We start from the raw sequence: 21263 nt of genomic DNA, 5'->3' as shown, positions 1-21263 counted from the left end.
ATGGTGTGTTCAGATTGTTCTGTGTTTAAATATTCAGCATGAGGCTAATGTGAACTGATGAAGTGAGACTACAAACATTCACTTTCAATATAGGCGAAGAGACAGAGATGCAACATATCATGTGGCCTGCGGAGGTGAAAATGATTTATATTTAAGGACTTTGCTGCCTACTTCCATTATTTTAAGGTGCTCTTAATTAGCCTGGTGTTTGAGTGAGTAATTTGTGATAGAGTGGAGGAGGGGAGGGAACACACACACACACACACACACACACACACTACACACACACCAGATTTGTTCTTTATTGAGGCTACAGAATTCCAGTGAAGACATTTGCTTCAAAGCCCAGTTTCAGTTGAAGGGTTTCTGCTGGCATCATTCTATATCTTGTGCAAAAAGGCTTGCCTTCTAAAAAAAATTCAGAGGAGGAGTCAACAAATATGTTTGTAATGTAATGCTGGTTTGTAATTATATGACTTCTGCCAGGGAAAAAAAAAGATAATTTCTTTACTGCCACCTGCCGGAGCTGGTAATAACCCTTTGTCATACTAAAAGAACAAGCATCCTCACTTTAGAGGACAGTTATGGCAAGCATTTAAAACACTGTGATCCAAGATATTTACAGTAGATTAGAATTTTTTATTGGTACCATGTTGCCATAACAACATAAAGGCAGCAGATGACTTAAGCTAAGCTTGCAAAGCAAAAGGCTGCTCATCTGGCAGTTAAAATGAATACAGTTCACTTCACAAGTTCCCCATATGGACCCTTAGTGTATGTTAATGAGAATACCATATGGTGAGAAAAGAAATGCACAGAGAACAATTGTGCTCCACTGGATGAGTGAACTGGATAGGAAGTTATGAGAAAACACAGGAGAGAGATTTGTCTGTGTGCTCTCTAGCTCAAGGGTTCTTTCAGACGGGGGATTCCTCTAGTCTTCCCTTAATCCACTCCTTAATGCGTACATGTATGGATGTGACAAAGAAGCATATTGAACATTTTGCGACATCATTCATCATAAACTGTCAGCCGTGTTTACAAATCAGCCCAGGATGATCTTATACATCTGTAATTCTTAAAAGGTAACAGTGCTAAGTTTTAAGACAAAGTGTAGGGAAATTTAAGCACTCCTGACAAGCAGAAACATTAGTGGTAATCGTTTTGGAAATGCTTGCATCTTTTTGCATGCACGTTTGGCTGTAAATAACACTGGAATATATAACAGCTTTTCAAATGGTAGGTGGGAAAACAGAATAAATACTATTTATATTTTCTACAGGATAAAAAGAAATAATTGGTTGGAATCAAAAGGATGCATTTGCACACACACACACGAACGTACACGCATGCATGCATGCACGCACGCACGCGCACACACACACAAACACACACGCACACCCCTCATACAGAAAACAAGACTAACCAGATCCTCAACCTGGTAAGACAGCTTGCTAAAGGCAGCAAAGTCAATTTTGTACTACACATGCTTCATAAAAGATGAATATAAATGCATTAGTTAGACACGGTGAGCTAAATTAGAAGGTCAGGCAGGGCTGGAAGGGCTGAAAAATCACACAACCAATGACTGTAATTACTCTTTTTTTAAGTCTATTAAGTGGTGTTGTTCTATCAAGGCTCAGGGGTATAAGACATGAAGTACAAGATAAAGTAATGTGTATTTATTACTCCCACAGGATCAATTTACTAGATATTTTCAGCTCCATGGAGCAAAATACACAAATGCAGCCTTTGTTGCTTTCCTCAAAACTGTGGTGTGTGTGTGTGGGGGGGAGGTATGTGTACGTGCTCATTCCAAAAGCATTACTGTTTTTTTTTAACAAAACAAGGTTATAGGGCTAGTATCTTTCCATTTGGCTCCATCATCATCTCTCTCTCTCTCTCAATCTCTCTCTCTCTCTCTCTCTCTCTCTCTCTCTCAATTTCAAGAATCTCTACACTCAAATGAATAATTGTTCAGTCAAAGTAGACTCAATTCCTTCATATGTATGGTAAAAATCTACATACTAATTCAAATGTTATACCACTCACTGAACAACACTTCCATATGGCAGTAGCCATAACATTTTCATGCCACTTACGGCATGGTTTGGATCAATCTTTTGGAATGTTGGGCCACATGTTTTTGTAGGTGGCTGGGGCTGGCATGGAGATTCTCTGTGAAATTGGGCCAAACCATTGTGGTAAGCACTAAACAAACATTCTGGCTGACTGTGGAGCACCAAAACCCTGAATAATTTGTCAGTTGCTTCTACAGGGGTGATGAAACACATGTATTAGCCCTTGGGTTTTTTTGCCTTTAATGGAGCATTGTGACAGCACAAATAATAGCAACAGGATCTGTATCATTCTTGCTATCCTTCATCTATTAACATTTCACCATAGATTCTAAATTATACCATCTGCTCTAATCATTTGCTGAGTAAACACTGAACCACTTAGGAAACACACTGGAATATGTACACAGTTCTACTGACCTTCAAAAAGAAAAGAGTTCCTTGCCAGCAATTTGTATATGGCTCGGCCCTTCAGCTGTCAGCATGCCACTGTTTCAAAGTTGGTTCTGGATTGTGTGTATAATCAAACTGGCCCCTTCTGGCTCAATGAAATTCAGTTGACATTTAGGAATTAATCCTACTGCCTTACCAATTTGTGAATCATTAAACTACGTGAATATGAATTGGTCTTTTAAACCACTATGGAATATATATATATATATATATATATATATATATATATATATATATATATATATATATATTGCAGCTAGTGCAAAATGCGGTAGCTAGGATTTTTTCCGGAGCTGCCCGCTGGGATCATACTACACTCATTTTGAAAGAGCTGCATTGTCTGCCAATTTGTTTCCGGGTCCAATTCAAGATGCTGGGTTTGACCTTTAAAGCCTTTAACAGTTTGGCCCTGGATACCTGAGGGACCATCAGCAACCAAGGGTTTCTGCTTGCTTGACAAGGTCATCGGAGGGAGCTCTGCTCCACATGCCCATGGTGAGAGAGATTCGGCTGTTGTGCATGTGGGACAGGGCCTTCTCAGTCATTTCCCCCAGACTTTGGAATGTTTTTCGGGCGGGCATCTGCCTCTCAGTCTCCATCACAATTTTTAGAAAACAAGGGAAATCTTTGCTTTTTACCCAGGCTTTTATATGAGTGTTGATTTTGTTACTGCTGCTCTGTATTTTATGGTCCTATTGTGTATGTTTTGTAAACTTTTAATTAGATTTGTATTTTTATATTCCAATTAAATATTTTATTGTGTTTTATAGTATTATATTGTTTTAAATATTTTGTAAACTGCCTTAAGATGAAAGGTGATATTAAAAATTTAACAATTAACAATATATATCAACAGATATTACCTGACTATCCATTTCACTCAGAAAGTTGTTTTCAAAATCATGCAGGGAGTATTAAGCAAACTAAGTAGCTCTAAGATCCAACCTTAAAAAAAATTAGCTATAGTCAGTCCTTCCCCTTACCAGTAAGGATTTTGACAGAAAATTCATTGTTCATTTTGAAGATTTTTCACAATTCTTTCTGTTCTTTTTGACTCACATCCCTGAATCATAGGAACTTTGTAAACACATGGTCGCACAGAAACCTCCACTTCTTGAAAGAACCCAGTTGCCTTCTAAGGACAGCCAACTAGCCAAAGTAGTACAATCCAAAGGTAAACATCAAGTCAACCTTGTATCTTTATGGAAATTAGTCACTCTCATAGATTGCTGCCTACTATCACTGAAGTGGTAAAAAATCTGCGAAAACCCCTCCAGTTTAACAACTAGGTTTTCCCCCTGGAATGCATTCTCACAGCATCTGTAATATTCTGGAGCCAATGAATGATAGGAATTGAACTATTAATGCAATGAATGGAGAAACAGACAGGAGCCCATCTATGCCATACACTATTGATGAGTCTTGAACTTCAGACTCAAACTTCAAATTCTTAATGAACATTCATCACAGAAATTCAGTAGAAGTGCATGTCCACTTATTTATGGATTCATTATACCATAGAACAATAATCAGGTTACTTTCATTGGCTTACATGTCCTATAGAATAAGATGGGCTTTTCAGAACAACCTGTGCCACTGCGAGACTCTAACATACATGCCAATGGTGCTGCACAAGGGGGCAACACAGGAACTACAGACCTCTTGTGCCATTGTCTGTTATGCACTACTTCCATTGGGAATAATGGAATTGGCACATGATGTGTGATCATGCAAGCAATCAATTATTCCAGTACTGACCTCTTGTGCAGAACCATTGCCACATGTGTTTGATTGTGGGTGGTTCTGCAATGCCCATGTTACACCTTGAGATATGTAAGCCATTATAAATTATAAGCCACATGGGATATTCTGTAAAACATTCTTTCACTTTAATTAGTAAAACTATGAGGCTATTCACACACGTGTGCAAACCTGGGCTGAGGGAACCCAGCCCGGTTTTGCACACACATGTGAATCCCCTGGGATCAGGCCTGATCCCAGTGGCAACACTGCAGCAAACCCGCCTGTGAAGCCACCCTGTAAAATGATGTTAAGGGAGCAAGAGCTCCCTTAACCTCATTTTTTTGCTTGTGTGGCAGCCACGGCTGCTTGCAGTCACAGCTGCCACACTGTGGGGAGTCCAGGCAGGGGAGCGGGAATCCCCAGGATGCACCACACACTCACGCGATGCATCCTGGTAGTTCTGGGACGACACAGCTGGGACGACACATCTCAGCCCTCGACCTTCCCCACTGCCTCACCGCATGGGGAATCATCTGGGTGAGTGGGGAGTGCACCTGGCATCGCTCAGTCAATCGTCTGCGGGGAAGGTAAGTTTGACCCACCTTCCCTACAGACCATCCTCTAGACCTTTTCACTAATTGTGAGAAGAGGCTCATTATTTCACATTAACAACAACAACAACAACACATTATTATATTAGTTGAGCTACTTCAGTTATCTCACATCTTAGATTCACAGTGCTATAGTACTGTAATGGGACTGGAATTCCCATGCAGTTTTACTAGAATTCTCATAATTCTGAGCAAGGTAATAGAGTATGTGGCAATATATCAGCTTGGAGGGTCTTGGAATGATATAGATTATTGGACGGCATTTCAGTCTTGCTTCTGCCCTGGGTTTGGGACTCAGAATGCTTTGATTGCTCTGGTGGACAATCTGTATTGAGAACTGTACAGAGGAAGTGCATCACTGTTCGTTCTGCTGGACCTCTTGGCAGTTTTCAGTGGTACCCTTCCATGGTACCACTGAAACTATGGAACAATGGTACCCTACCAGGCTGATTTGTAGGTTGGATTTGGAGGTTTTGGACTGGACTCTTAGTACAAGGGAAGATTCCAGAGGGTTTCACTGGGGTACTTCTTCATGATCTCTTGGTTCCTGTCCTTTGGAATCCCCACATCTTTCAATCCTGTCCCCATGTTGTTTAACATCTACATGAAACTGCCCAGAGAGATTGTCTGGAGATTTAGGCTGAGGTGTCTTTCCCTTAGAAAGAACAATGCACAGTCTGAAGTTCTGCTGGACCCAGCACTGCTCCTGGATGGCACAACATCAGTGTCTTGTGTGTGTGTCAACTGTGACCCTTTGTTGGAAAGGCAGTTCTGGTTATTCTTACACATATGTTGGTCACATTAAGATTAGACTACCATAATGCTCTCTACATGAGGTTGCCCTTGAAGAGTATTTCGAAGCTCCAGCTAGTACAGAATGTGGTAGCCAACTTGATTTCTGGGATTGCCTAGAGCAACCATATTACTCCAGTATTAAAAGAACTGCACTGGCTTCCTATTGGTTTCCTGTTCCAGTTCAACAGCTTAGGACCTGGGTATCTTAGGGAATGCCTACTCCCTAGTTTTTAACTTTCTAGCTCACCCAACAAGATTTGCCCAGGAAAGTCTTGCTGCATGTACAGAGGCTCAATTGCCATGCACACAGACAGGCCTTCTCAGTGGTGGCTCCCAGGTTATGACATTCCTTCCAATGGGATCTGCTTTGTCTGGCCTTCCACAGGCAGTTAAAGACAGTTTTATTTAATACACCTTTGGAGGATGAAGGGGATCTGCTCCATGGAATGTAAATTGGATGTTTTTATGGTGCTTATAGTTTTATTACATTTCTGTGGTTTTTAAAATCTCATTGGTATTGGCTTTTGTTTTTATGATTATTTTAAATACTGCATAAACTGCCTTGAATAGTTGAGTGAAAGGTGATCTAAAAATATAATAAACAAATAATCCAAATCAAAGATATTCAAACAGTCTGTGCACTCAAATGGTATAATATGTTTCCTGTGTGATGTCACAACTACATTATGGGGCGCTTCACACGACATGTGTGAAGAGCCAGACCGGGTTTGGATGGGGAGAGTAGGCTTAGCCTGCTCGCTGGCTGCTCGTTAGCCTGCTCGTTTGCAATCGCTCGTTGCTGGGTGGCCGGATTGGCCGCCCAGATTAGCGGCTGCTCTGGTCGGGCACTCCCGTGCCTGGCTGCAGCTCTGTCAGGAGCTCCAGGGTTCGGGGGAAAGAGAGCGCCGCCACACGGTGGCCCGGCCCCACAAACCCTGGGAAGGCACTGTGTGAGTGTGCGGTGCCTTCCTGGGGTCTCCTCCCCCGCCCCAGTCTGACACACGATTGAAGAAACAAGGTTAACGGAGCGCTCGCTCTATTAACCTCATTTAGGGTGCGGGGCAGTTAGGTGGGCTAGCCACCAGTGAACCACCAGGCTTGTCCGCAAGCCCAGTGGTTCTCACGACTGCTCGAAACAGGGCCAAGGGAGCCCAGCCCAGTTTTGAGCAATCATGTGAATAGCTTCTGTAAGTTCTCTAAGGCAACAGCATTTATTTATCTATAAATGTGAACATCCAGCCATTTGAGATGTCCTTCAAAGTTCCTGATACAAACAGGCAATATCACATAAGTTCTTTAATCCTAAAGTAGTAGTAGTAGTAGTAGTAGTAGTAAGAGTAAGAAAAAACATGGCGAGTGGGGGACGGGGGGAAGAGAAGGGAAAATTTAGGTAAGAATAGATACCTTGCAACTAATGGTTGGTTCACACATTATACAGAAGCAAAGATTGTCATCTACCATACACTAGAAGAAAATTTTCAGAAGGAATGTGATTATTTGTGCTTTTAATCTCATTGGCCCCTGCCACGCCTGCTGCACAACTGAAAATTAGCCTTGGCTATGTAGTGACAGGGCTACTGCAGAATGACTTCAAACCACTTTTGGGCAGCTGCACAATTGGATCATTACCATCAACAGAGGGCAACCCATTATGTCAGCCACTGGTTCAATGTTGGTTTGTTTTTAAGCCCTAATGTTGCATTCACATATTACTATTTCTATTCCGCACATTACTATTGTTAGCTGCCCAGAGACGTAGGTTTGGGCGGGGTATAAATCTGACTGATTGATAGATAGATAGATAGATAGATAGATAGATAGATAGATAGATAGATAGATAGAATATTTAAAACTAAAACAAAACTGCTGTTTGTTTGGCAGTCCTGGAATCCTGGAATGGGGAGCAGGGAGTCCTTTCTGACAATCAGCACTGGAGCTTGGGTTTTTAGAGATTATTTGCCCTTCAGCATTTCCAGTATTTTTGCCATCTCACTCAGTTTCAAACAAAAAAAGTCATATATAGACATGACCTAGATGCGGATTAGCAGCAGCTTCTCAAGTAGTGTACACACAGCAATGCAGACATGTTCACAATCTACAGTCATGATGGTGAATACACTGTTCCCCACATACCTTTGTATATTTGTATATACATTTGTATAAAACAAACAGCCTATAGCCCCTTTAAGAAGTCCTCCGGCAATTACAGCATACCGTTTAAAAGACTTTTATCAGGCCATTTTAATCAGTGAGCTGTGCTCCTATGTGCGCATTTTGGAAACTGATTTGGCCAGATTTATTTGAATGCAGGCAGTGTAGTGCCCGTTGGCTCCACCCTTTGATTTCCTGCACTGATTGGGTTGTCTGCAAAAAACCTGCAGATGTAGAAGTTGTACCCATGTTGGTTCTGTCAAAGTGATCTGTAACCTGCAAAAATGCAGGGTGCAGATCATGTGTACAGCTTGCTTATATGTTTATATGTTTACATGTTTATAGCTTGTACACATGTAGGCCTAATGCTGACCAACTTTAAGAAGTTGTTGGGGGACAAACATGATTCCACTTTCCCCCTTCATATACTGATAATATACGGATATGTTTTCTGAACAGTACTAAGTTTACTTCTGAAACAAAATAATGCTGTTACGAACTTGGTAATTCTAAACTTCACACACACACACACACACACACACACAACTTTTTGCTGACCTTTGGCAAGCGTTCTGGGTCACCGGGATGCCTTGGGATGACTTTTTGTAACCTTTGGAAACCATAGTCAATGGTGGGTTCATTCAGAGCTGAAACAACAAACAATAATTATACAATAAGCTGTAAGGCAAGGTGCTCCATTGGAGAGTGCAATAAATGGCTACACTTTTGAATATCTGGTAATGATCACAGCAAACTATCTCTTGCTCTTTTCCACTTAAATCATTATTAGCTGTGAACCTGTGGTTCAAACACTGTTTGAGGTTAGATGTGAGGCTTTGGTTTAATATATGTGACAAGGTGACAGCAAGTCTTGAGTCTTTGTAAACAGCTTTTAAGTAAGAAACAATTATAAATCCTGGAAGGTTTGAGGAAATTCATTTGGTAAGTGCTTTGCACTCTGCCTTTTAAGTTTTCCATTGTCATGTTAGAAGGGAATCCTTTTTGATGGGGGGAAGGAGGAAAATAAAGAGCCTCTTGCACTTCCATATTCTATTATGTATTTGATCCCACTTATAAATAGAGAATCGTGTATATTTTCTTTGTGAAGCATGATGCACTCTGAAGAAGGAAAATGAAGAAATTGATTCTGCCCCCTCTAAAGCTATAATCAATTGACCTAAAATTTACAAGAAAAAAACCACATTAAAAATGGCAAGAAGGGTCAAGGAAAGGTTGGATGCAGTCAGTTGGTATACTGCAATTCTCCACTGGATGAACATCCTTACCAACTGGCAACCATAATTTCCCAAACAGTTAATAGTACTTTCCAAAAAGTCATCAGTACTTGCTGTAATCAGCCGCATTCTATAGAGAATGGCTGACCTGTCCTTCAGTGTAATGTGGGTGGTGCTGACCCACTGTGAGACTGTAAATCACCCAGTGATGCTAATGTGCTGCAATACCCCGGGACTTTGAGGCCAAAGTCCAGGGCCTCCACACCCCCTGCCCCCCCCAATCCTCTTTAGTCTGTCCTGGGTGGTGTGGTCACCAGTGGTCTGCACTGTGCCAGGCGGCCAAGTGGCAACCAACTGTGCCGGTTGCTTTAGCAATGGGGTTGGGGGGGGGGTTGGGTAAAGAAATATGTGGGATGAGAATATGTTAAGGTGTGTGTTGAAATTTTTCTGCTACTGCATATTGCATAAATATACCTGTTTTATATTCTTACATTCTTATGAGTTTAGTTGCTGTTTGTGCCCTCAAGAACCCACTTGTTAAAAATACTGTGTTTGTCACGGTGTGTGTAGGGGCGTGATGCTTATTTAATTTGTGGGGGGGAGGGCTCCTACAAAGGGTGGGGCTCCAAAGCCCTTTAGGTCCAGGCTCCAAAATTACCTAAGTGCACCTCTGATACCAGTATTGCGGCCTTGTATTGTTGTACATGTTCTACTTCCATTGAGAATAATCACAGCAGCATGTGAAATGCAATCATGCAAGAATCAGCAGTAGTCATTGGGTGATTTGTCCAGTAGGTAGCAGCCCCATTAGGTGATTTAAAGCCCTGCAGCAGTGTAGGTGGTCTGTGTTGCTTGTATTATGCTGCAGGGCATGTTAGTCAGTGTCCAAGAGATAAGGAATAGTGACTTGACCAACCTTAGGTAAAAGCACTGTGATTTGAGTTCAGAAATGCTTCGAAAACATTTCTGTTATCATTCAACATTGGCCCAAAAAGTCCTGTGTTTTTAAGAAGGTTTACAGTTCATAATGAATTAGAAACTAAATTGACAAGAAGTATTGGCTGCTTAAGGATAATGGTCCAGAGGGTAGTGCCTGACATTGAGACTAAAGCTGCACTAATGCAACAAAGATGCACAAATGTGAAAAGGTCACATAGCTGAGCAGATGCTCAAAGCTGTGCACTCTCTTGCAGTCCCGGTCTACTTGCACAAGTCTAGTGTGTGCACAACAAGGATAGAGGATAATTTTACATAATTCCCTGGAACATATATGGACTGAGGAAGAGGTTTTGCAGCAGGAAGTGCACCACAGGTTGCATAAGCGCACACTGTTGCACTGGTGCAACACGAGTCTGGAACGCAAGTTCCTGGCTTAGTGAAACTAGCTAGCATAACAGCCTTGCACTTGTGCAACATGTTTGCACTGATTCAGCTTTAGTATGAATGTCAGCCAGTGTGTCCTTCTCTAATCTTTGGATCACATGCCACCTCAGAAATGGACATAGCTAAGTCACTACCTCAACTTCTCCTTGCTATGTTTAGGGATTATTTATGAATTACATCAGGTAGTTGAGACCATGCATCCGAGCAGCCCCCCCAGCCCATATGTGATTAGGGACATTAATAAGAATGTGCACATCCCCCCTCCCTCTCCTAGAGTGCCATTCCAGTTTTCATAAGTCTGTAGAGGAGACTTCATCTGAACCACTTCCTCACATGTGCTTTAAAACCACATACATTTATGGAGTTTCTAGACTGAACTGCCACTTCCCACAATTACTAAAATCAGAACATCACATGTGAGTGTGACCAGCCTGGATATATCATTCAAATCAGCTCACTGTTGGAAGGGTGAACAAGATAAAGGACTTGGTTTTTTTGTTTTTTTGTTTTGCATGTTCTGCATTGATGCAGCTCCTGGTATCTAATAAGGGTATTCACACACGCAGCCCAACCCAGGCTAGGGCAGCCCAGCCCTAGGTTAGGCTCCCAGTATGAATTGCCAGGTTTGGGTTGCTCCTGCTGCTGCACCTGCACCAACCCCCATTTTCAAACACAGTGTTTAGCTGAGATTAAGGGAATCTGTGGTCCGCTTAACCTCAGCCAGCGATCAGATGGGCAATCGCCTTCGCGTTAAACAGCGCTGCTGGATTAAACAGCTTTCCACTGGGTGACCGCCATTTCCGGCAGCAAGCCAGGGTGAATGAGCAGAGTGGGAGAGGTCCTCCCACTCCCAGCGACTCCCTCCGCCACACCATTGCTTGTGTGGATGCATGGTGCAACACAGGGGAGGACAGTGGCGTCTCATCTGCCGGGCAAGGCAGGCAAGCTCCTGCCTTCCCAGTAGCCCTCTCGCCCTCCCGGGCAAGGTTGTGTGCACAACCTCAAGATGTGGCATGTCCTTTTTCTGCAACAACCCCCTAATTACTTCTGTTCCTAAATATTATCAGAATATGGGGAGGGGGGAGAATCTTTGATTCTCATTTTTTTCTTTACCTCATTGACTTTGGTCTATCTTAAGTTCTATGGCAGCTTGCTTGTATTATATATCCAGCTATGGTCATCTTTGATTACAGGGCTAACCTTGTCAGTAAGCAATGAATGTAAAGCAGACTGCTTCAAGTAGTAGAATCCAGAGAGGGTACTATAGTCCCGCCTTTGAATTCTATGTATTATTACATAAGCTCAGTTCCAGAGTGGGGCGTACCCTTTGGACTTTTTGCATCATGTACTTTGTTTTACATTGAAACTCACAGTTTGCAGTCTAGGGTCTTTCAAAGCAAATAGCCAAATACACAAATTCAAAAATCAATCCTGCTATTGTTCAAGCCACAGATAAAAGAAATAGGATACTCATCACAATTACTCTGTAAAATTCTGAATTAATTCTTGAATAAATGGATGCATTTATGGACTCTTGGAAGCTTTGCCATTGTTTTTAATAAAAGAGGGATTGAATGCAACTCCTCCACCATACATAAAAGGTGTTCTTTCATTCCCCAATGTCCTACTGTAAAAATGTTTTTTTCCATAGATGGAAAAAGAAATATCAATACGAGTTTTTAAAAAAATGTTAAGACTCAGTAACAGTCAGTATTTGTGTTCTTGACGTGCATCCATACATTAAAAACAAAGTTAGCACATAACGTAGTTAAAATGCATTCCCATTACCCTAAATTTTAAAAGTACTATTGAAAGTACTACCGACTTTAAAAAACTGTATTAAATTCAAATAGGTCCCAAGGCTAATGGAAGCAATTTGTGTACCAACCCAAACTGACTGGCCTACTTTTCAAAATACAGGTATGATAATCTCATGGTTTTAAAAGGACATTTAAATTGAAAGTCTGTGAATATAGTACATAATTATACCAATAGCACCCTTTAACTTGTCAGCTTGTAAATCTAAAAGGCTATCAATCATTTCTAAAGAGGAAATAAACCTTAAAATTCTTTGATTGACTGTGCTTACTTTTTATGTTTTTTAAAAAAAGAAAGAAAAAAATGGATTAAAGTGGCCAGAAATCCATTTACAAAAGTACATTGTTTTACATAGGTGAGTAAAAAGCCAATAATTACACTTCCAAAAGACATCTAAATCAAAGTAAGTACTTTCCCCTCACTTATGTATTTTAAGTTGCGTGGAACTTTAGGCAACTTTTTTTTTATTAAAATACTTTCCCAAATGCAATGCTTATTGAAGTAACTAATAGAATAGCATTTTCATTTAAGGTAATGTAATCATTTTTGCAAATATGAGATTTAAGCCATTTTCTCCTATCTAAACAGTAAACTTTCAACCTGTCTCTTGTGTGAATTAACTAAAATTACACCCAGGTGTACCAAATCTGTCTATCTATGCTAGCATATGAGTTAAAGCACAATATTTATTATTCTTTCCATTTTATGAATTACTACTTAAACCCTTGAGGAAGAACTTTCTTTCAGATTAGACTTGAACAGAGTAAGCCTTGGAAGCTCTTTATACAGACTATCTGAAGCTGTAACTCATAAAATCCAGGACATTTAATACAATAAAAATTTAGACTTATCTCTAAAAATCAGCTCTGGGGATTAAATTATTTTCATGTTTCTAAAACTGCAACTTACATTTTCAATAATTTTGTTTTAACATTCTTTAAAAAAAATGTATCTTCTGAATTAAATGAATTGATTACTCTCATAACGATGCATAGAAAATACATGTTCTTGGATTGTTTCATTTTGAAAAACAAATATAGAGGTTTGTCTTTCTTTTTTCAATATTTCACATAATGAGCTCCTGCTGTATCAATAAAGCTTTGGCTGTTAATTGAATGACGGCCTGATATACAGGAGAGAGGAATTTGTATCTCCAGCCATGCTGCAAACTTAGAGCAGAATGATCGACACTTAATATCACCAATTAAAAGAACCTGTTCAAATATAATGTGGAAGTCATAGCTTCAGGTTGTCTCTGGAAATTCATTCTGATGCATTGGGGAATAATTGAATTAGACACATTTTGATGTTATTATCTGAGGAAAAATAAACACACTACATGGAGTATTGTGGAGATGTCTAAGACAAAAAGCAGGACCAGCTCATTTGTTTCCCAAGCACTAAAGGTTTCATATATTTATTTCTCCCACTCTTCCTTTTTCGCTACGTCTTAGGCATTTTTCTCTATTGCTTTGTTTGATAAACCCCCCAGAAGTCAGCTGGTTACAAACATACACAAAAGCTGCCCTTAAGGGTGTGCAGTAGTATATGCTAAGGTACAACTAAGAACTATGTGGCTAGCACTGCAATGCCAGCAGCTTCTTCCCCACTGCCCCCTGATATATTTTAAGGTTGAATCTTAAGGGATAAGATTTTACAAGTCTGAAAGCTGTAAAATTATTTAAATCTAGGGTACCAGAAGCTATGGCTTGATAGGCATTCCATCATTGATACCAATGTAGAAAGATAATGAAAGTTGGTATTTAATGTATGCGTCAGATATTGTTCTGTGAGTTTGTTAATCTCAGATTAACAAATTATCCTCAAACATGAGAAACATTATCCTTAAAGTGCACAATAAGAACATAAGAAAAGCCTTGCTGGATCAGGCCCAAGGTCCATCCAGTCTAGCAAACCATTTCCAACAGTGGCCCATCAGATGCCTCTGGGAAGCCCACAAACCAGGAGATAAAGGCATACCTCATTTCCTGCCATTGCTTCCCAGCAACTGGTAGTCAGATGCATCCTAGTCAACCACTAGTCTGGTGGCTACTCAGGGACAGGCCTTTTCCGTTGCTGCCCCGAGGCTTTGGAATGCGCTCCCTAGTGAAATAAGGGTCTCCCCATCTCTGACAGCTTTAAAGAAATCTTTAAGGACGTATTTGTTCACCCAGGCTTTTAACTGATACTGTTTTGATAGTTTTTAATGTTTTAGAATATTGTTTTTAAAAAAATTTAAATTGTTTTAAATTTCTTGTTTTTGTTTTTAACGAATGTTTTAATGTTGTTTTTATCTTGACGTAGGTTTGGGGCAGTATAAAAGTATCTTAAATAATTAAATAACTAAATAAAATCCTAGTAGAACCATGAATAAAGGGCATTGTTAGGAGCACTGAGTCAATGTGTGTGCTGGTAAAATACGTAGAGTCAGAAGGTGTGTTAACTGCCCAATTTCACCCTCCTTGCCTTTGGCCTCCAATAATAAAATGAATGCTTAATTCTTCCTTGCCTTCCAGCCAGGTTCCTACAGAATTGCTTTCACTGGGTTGTTTTTGTTGTTGTTGTTGTTGTTGTTGTTTTTTGGTGGTGGTTGTTTGTTTGCTTGTTTGTTTTGGTGGGCAAACTACAGTGCTTTGTTTTCCTGTAGCGCCATGAAGGAGTAATATGGCAGAGGCAAGTTGATGAGAGTGGCTATCCTCCATGGCAGGAAAATTTAAGAAAGTAAGGAGGAAAGTTGCCTATTGAAGAACCTAAGGAAGACCAATGGAATTCTTGGGCTAAATGAGAGCTAGTCACTGATTGAATGTCCCACGTTATGCTAATGCATTTGCACAGAATCTAAACTTTGCAGCCACTTTGCTCTTAAACTTTGGTGGCTTCAGAGGTGCTCTTACCCCTGGACTTTGGGGCGAAGGTTCAGGGCCTCCTGGGGGCCCCCAAATCCTCTTTAGTCTGTCCTCAGTGGTGTGGTTTATGCCCTCAAGAACCTACATGTTAAAAAACAATGCTTAACTTGCAGTGCATAGGCCTCCAAAGGATCCAGGTTCCAAAACTGCCTAGGTGCACCTCTGGGTGCCTTCAATATACGCCTTCAATATATATAATTATTTCAGTGCTTGGGAGATGATGCAGAAAATGAAACCAAGGAAATATGACACAAAAAAATCCAAATTGACCAGGAAACCCCATATTCCTATCTGACCATTGACTTTTCTGGAAGCAACAGCAGCACTACAGAGCCACAATCTTGGTAGAGCAAACTACCAACCAAGCACCTTTGTTTGCAATAGGGCTTTAATTGATCCACAGGGGAGTATAAAAATCCACTTCACACACATCGTCATCAAGTGAAAGAGTATATTTTGCAAATCTCACATGCAAAGAAAGTTTTCTTTCTTAATTAAATGTCATTAAATGAAACCATACACGTGCTGGGGCTATTTTTTTGTTGTGGTGGTGGTGGTTAATATGATTTACTTTTTATAAAGCTTCCTTTTCATTAAACACCCCCCCCCCACCAGTGCTTATTCCCATTGGCAATGGAAAATGTAAGTGGGTGGAGCCAGCCCTGCAGAGACATGAGGTTCAGTGTTCTAGAGGCTACTGCAAGGATAATTCAGAGTTTCCCTGCTTTTATTACTTTGCATGTCTCTTTCACAAACATATCCTTGTGAGTTTAATTTCCTTTCTTTAATAGTACTGCTGCATGATGTCATTCTTCACTCAAGACAGGAATATATTATGCCAATAAGACATGTAGAATTTAGATTTTGGAGCAACCTAGAGTCTACAAAAATCAATACCTTCATCAGATTATGGGGCTATTCACATGACTGTGTGCACGGGCAGGCAGGGGGGAAGGTAGTATTCAACCTACCTTCCCACAGACCATTGTGTGTGGCCCCTGCAGCATGCAAGCCGCGCACCCGCACGACCTGAGCCCATACAACTTGCAGATGACTATCTGCAATGTTCCCAACAGCATGGGTAAACAGACTAGTTTAGGGCCTCAACTATTAGTTAGCAATATATGTTCCTCTTTTTTGATTATGGCTAGACGATATCTAAAGACCATTGAGCTCAGTCCACTGCCATAAAGGACGATTACCCACCCACTGACAGAACTTTTCATCACAGATTTACTGCTCTGGAGATTAACCTACATTTAAAAAAAAGACTTTAATGAGCCTCAAAAAGAGTGCAGAAACAAAAGAGGTGCACCCATGCTGAGCCTGTATGATTCAGGAAATAGATTTGTATAACAGGGAAAGCCAGTTTTTTCCTGCCATTGGGACTGTAGTCCTTTTGTCTTTTTCTTCACTTCTCCCTGTGAGGTGGGACGAAAGACCTGTGGGCAAAGCAGGTGAGGAAAGTGCACAGGTAGAGAGAACTGAGAACTCTCAGCAGCTCCTTTCCATTGATCTTGTAAAGGAATCCTGTGTAGGTGAAGATTTGGCAGACCTGGCTATTTATGAATAAATTCTTCTGGTCAATGGAAGTAAAACTTTACTGAATTGTATCAAATATGAACAAGGGCCGACATGTTGCACAGGGCAATGCCAGTGTTTCTGACCTGCCAGGGACTGCCAAGCATATGAAAGCTAGCCCCAACAGCACAAGAGTGCAGGCTACATAAAACTGCACTCAGGCACTTGCACTGTGCTACTTCCATCAGTAGCACTGCACAAGTACCCGGGTGCTTATTCAAGTAGTTGCACAACTGTGGTCTTGCACAACACTGCTAGGGCTTTCATGTGTGAAGCAGTCCCAGTGGGCTGGATATACCAGCGCCGTCTTATGCAAAATATTGACCAATTAAATGTTGTCGAAGTTACTCACAGAGGATAGGGCACCCTGTAAATGGGATTTAAGATTAAATGATGATATCTGTGATTAGGCAAATTTATCAAAAACACTCAGGCCTCAGAATCAATTTGTTTGAAATCTAACTGCAATATGAAGAAAGAAATGTGTAACTGTAAATTAATCTGGTGAGAAACGTGTTATCTTCAGAGAAATATTAAACAGTTTTGACCCTTGCATTTTGTAGAAAACAAATAAGTAAGTAAGTAAGTAAGTAAATAAATATTTGCGTGGTCCATATATTCATACATGCATCATCTCTTGAAATAATAATCCAAACGTATGATAAGATCACACATGTAAGAGCATAAGAAGATCACTTCTGGATCAGGCCTATTTAACCTGGCATTCTGTTTCCCACAGTAACTCTGGGAATGCTCTGGGGAGCCCACGAGCAAGGCTCAAAGGCAGCAGCCATCTCATAGGAACATAGGGACATAGGAAGCTGCCATATACTGAGTCAGACCATTGATCTATCTAGCTCAGTATTGTCTTCACAGACTGGCAGCGGCTTCTCCAAGGTTGCAGGCATGAATCTCTCTCAGCCCTATCTTGGAGATGCCAGGGATGGAACTTTGAACTTAGACACTCTTCCCAGAGCGGCTCCATCCACTAATGGCAATATCTTACAATACTCACACTTCTTGTCTCCCATTCATATGCAACCAGGGCAGACCCTGCTTAGCTAAGGGGACAGGTCATGCTTGCTACCACAAGACCAGATCTCCTCTCTAGACTCAATCTCTTGCCATTGCTCCCATGTAACAGCTTTTCGGAGGCATACTCTGAACCTGAAGGTAACATATAGTCAACGTTATTGGGAGCCACTGATGGAGTTGCCCTCCATGAATTTGTCTAATCCTGTCTAAACCCTATCCATCTAAGCTAGTGGTCACCACCACCTATTGGCATAATGAATTCCATAGATTAATTATGCACTGCATGAAGCGCATCCTTTCCTACCCAATCCCAAGCTATAAATGGCCTGATCTGCTACTGTCACAACAATACCAATGAGATGATGTAACCCTAATGAAGCTAACAAGAATGTATGACTACTCCATCCAGCCGAACATCCCTTTTCTGACAGGGCCTATTTCCAAAGGTACAGCAAATCTGGAATGATCTTTTCCTTGTTATATTCTCTAAGTCTCCAGAAATCAAAGGATGGATTGAAGTTGAAAACAAGGTTAAATTACACAAACATTTTAGCTAACTATTATTGTTGTTCATGAATTAATATGTTATTGAATCTGTTTATAGTATTAGAAAACCAGAGATCTTATTTATCAAAATATGCAGCTATTCCACCTTACTGCAACTCATCAGGATCTGCTTATTTTACTGAAAATGGTGGGCTGCACATGTGCAGGCATGCTTTAAAAAACTTAAGGACAGCACCAATCAGTTTTTTCAGGATGAATGGCAAGATTCAGGAAGCTAGGTTTATTTCCCTGGCTCCCTCTGCCACACAAAACAGTTGTTCAGTCTGATTGACAATTATTTGACCACACTATTGTACACAGTCCTGGTTGCTGCATAAGCACACAGCTGGATCCAGACCAAAATACAAAAAATGTATTCAGAATGTGTATGCTCACCATAGACTGATTAGAAGACACATTCAATATAAACAGATGCATAATAAATGGAGCATAGGATCTATCCCAAATATTATTATTGCTTCATTTAAATGTTCAATGCCATTCCCAAAGAACCTTCCTGTTTCTAAAATTTTTTTTTGAGACATTAGCTTCTATTTAGCTATCAGAAACAATGAGCAAGTTGACACCCAAGGAAAAAAAGTGATGGACACATTCTGAACCAATACACATAATAAGAGTATTTAACTGATTATAAATAAAGTGCTTGCCTTATGTTCCAAGCCTTTAAGGGGAGAAAAGCTATAATTCTGGAGCTTACACTAGCCTCTGAATTATTACCAGCAACATTACTTACTCCTATAATTGTTCAGATTCTGTCCCAAAGAGTTTTGACAATAACTGTTATTGTGGTGGGGGTGGGGGTGAAATCATAGCAACCTGTCTGATAAACATGTTTCCCTGCCCTCATACCCCGGTGAGCACTGTGACACTCTACTTTTATCATCTAGTGTGTGCTCAGAATGAGCTTAGAACAGCAATTGCCAGGAATAGGCAGGCGATAAACTGCATTGATTTAACACATCTTGTTTTCAATCATGCTCGGATTTTCTGAGCACGCATTTTTCCTGTACTCCAGCTTGTAGCTTTTATCTGACGAGCTGATCCCTTTTCACTGGAAAATGAAAAGGTCGCACAATAAGACACGGTTTACTGGAACTCCAGCACGCACCGGGGAAAGTATTTTAGATAAATACTGGCAGACATAGTGGAGCTGAATTTCAACACCACAATTGCTTAACAACAATACTTATTACTCTCCTAGAACAAGCTTACAAGCACCTTAGGGCTCTCAGTAGGGGAGAACACCGAGAGATGCAGTAGCTTAAAAAAAAAGAGAGAAAGAAAACACCTTCCACAAGGCTGTTTAAAAATGTAGTGCTCCTTTAAACTTTTATAACTGGCCATGAAGCTGGAAAAACTAAATACCTTTTCAGCAATACCACTAGCCCTCTAAGCAGTTGTCAATAAGCCATTTCCCATGATAAACATATTAAATATCAGAAAAACTGGATACCTTGTTTTGAATAATGAGGAAACTGAAGAATAAGAAAGGTAAAATAAACCAACTTCTGAATAATGAAAATAGTTGAGCAAACGGTACCCATCAAAGCTGAAATACTAAGCATATATATTTGGGGCAAAAATTCCATTGATATCAATAGATTTACTTCTGAGTAAACATGTTAAAAATCAGGATGCAAGTCATGACTGACTTCGTATTCTGAACACTCTCATTTATTTCAACATTCAGTGCCAGTTCTTTCTCAACCCCTTCCTTCCATTTACTCTGTTTGGACAAGAATTTTCCATCAAATGCAGGTTGGTAACTGATTGTCACAGAGGGCAACATCAAGCAGCGGTGTGCTATAAACATGAGAAGAACTCAGTCTGTCACAGCCATTTCCATTAGGTTGCAGCAGAGGGGGAGGCAAAAAAGCCTGAGGAGGAGGACCAACTGCCATCTGGCCCCTTCCCTCTAAGAAACTTTATCTTTTAAATAGACAATGAGGTCGTTCACACAACTAAAAACCGTGTTCTACCCAAGTTTGGGATCTGTGTGCTCCCAATTTTCGGTTGTGTGGAAGCAAGGTAAGAGGAAAACCTGAGTAGAAGTGACTGTGTGGAAGCAAGGCAGGAGGAAAAGCTCCCCAGGTAGCTCTATGATTCCCTTTGGTACGGGACTTTTAAAAGAATGCTGTATGCTGCTGTGAGCCTATGGGGTAGAGTGGGATATAAATCTAACAGACAAATAAACCTGCTTTAGCTGGGCTAGCACAACAGTGGCTTGCTCTGAAACTGCCATCCCAAGCTTGGCAAGTGCCAGCTCTGCCCTATGTATCATAGGGAAACTTGTTGAAAACAAACAAAAAGTGTAAATTTGTGCCACTGATTCTAACTTCTAAATTACTTCACAGCAAGGACAGGGGCCATCACCCATTCATGCTGTGCCACCTCCCTGGAACACAGGAAGCTGCCATATGCTGAGTCAGACCATTGGTCCATCTAGTTCAGTATTGTCTACTCAGACTGGCAGTGGCTTCTCCAAAGTTGCAGACAGGAATCTCTCTCACCCTATCTTGGGGCTGCAAGGGGGGAAACTTGGAACCTCAATGTTCTTCCCAGAGCTGCTCCATCCCCTGAGGGGAATATCTTACAGAGCTCGCTCACATGTGGTCTCCCATTCAAATGCAACCAGGGTGGACCCTGCTTAGCTAAGGGGACAAGTCATGCTTGCTACCACAAGACCAGCCATCGATCTAAGCCCCAGCTTCAGCATGAGGCACAAGTTGTGCCCTTATTGGTGTGGACCTACCTCCTCATTACATTTCCCTTTGGCAGAATAAGGCGCTTGCGGGAGGTATTCTCCAGCTGGGGCTTCCAGCAGCCAGATTCCAGTCCTGTACCTCCTGGGTCACCTGGCAGATTGAGCTGAGAACACTAGCTAATGGACTAATTGTCGTTCCAGCC

General features: G+C 40.9%; 1 protein-coding gene across 5 annotated transcripts in view; it reads right to left on the bottom strand.

Moving 5' to 3' along the window:
* EBF1 (EBF transcription factor 1) overlaps positions 1-21263 on the bottom strand; it is a 512049-nt gene that overhangs the window by 47913 nt on the left and 442873 nt on the right. For all 5 annotated transcript variants that reach the window (XM_053298191.1, XM_053298192.1, XM_053298193.1 and 2 more), the window contains exon 11: positions 8390-8478. In XM_053298191.1, coding sequence (XP_053154166.1) covers positions 8390-8478 — 89 coding nt within the window. The remainder of the gene's footprint in view (positions 1-8389; positions 8479-21263) is intronic.

The sequence above is a fragment of the Hemicordylus capensis genome, chromosome 2 (genome assembly GCF_027244095.1).
Source record: "Hemicordylus capensis ecotype Gifberg chromosome 2, rHemCap1.1.pri, whole genome shotgun sequence".
Lineage (NCBI taxonomy): Eukaryota > Metazoa > Chordata > Lepidosauria > Squamata > Cordylidae > Hemicordylus > Hemicordylus capensis.
Note: the sequence above shows the minus strand (reverse complement) of the source record. Positions and strands in the feature narration are given on the sequence as shown.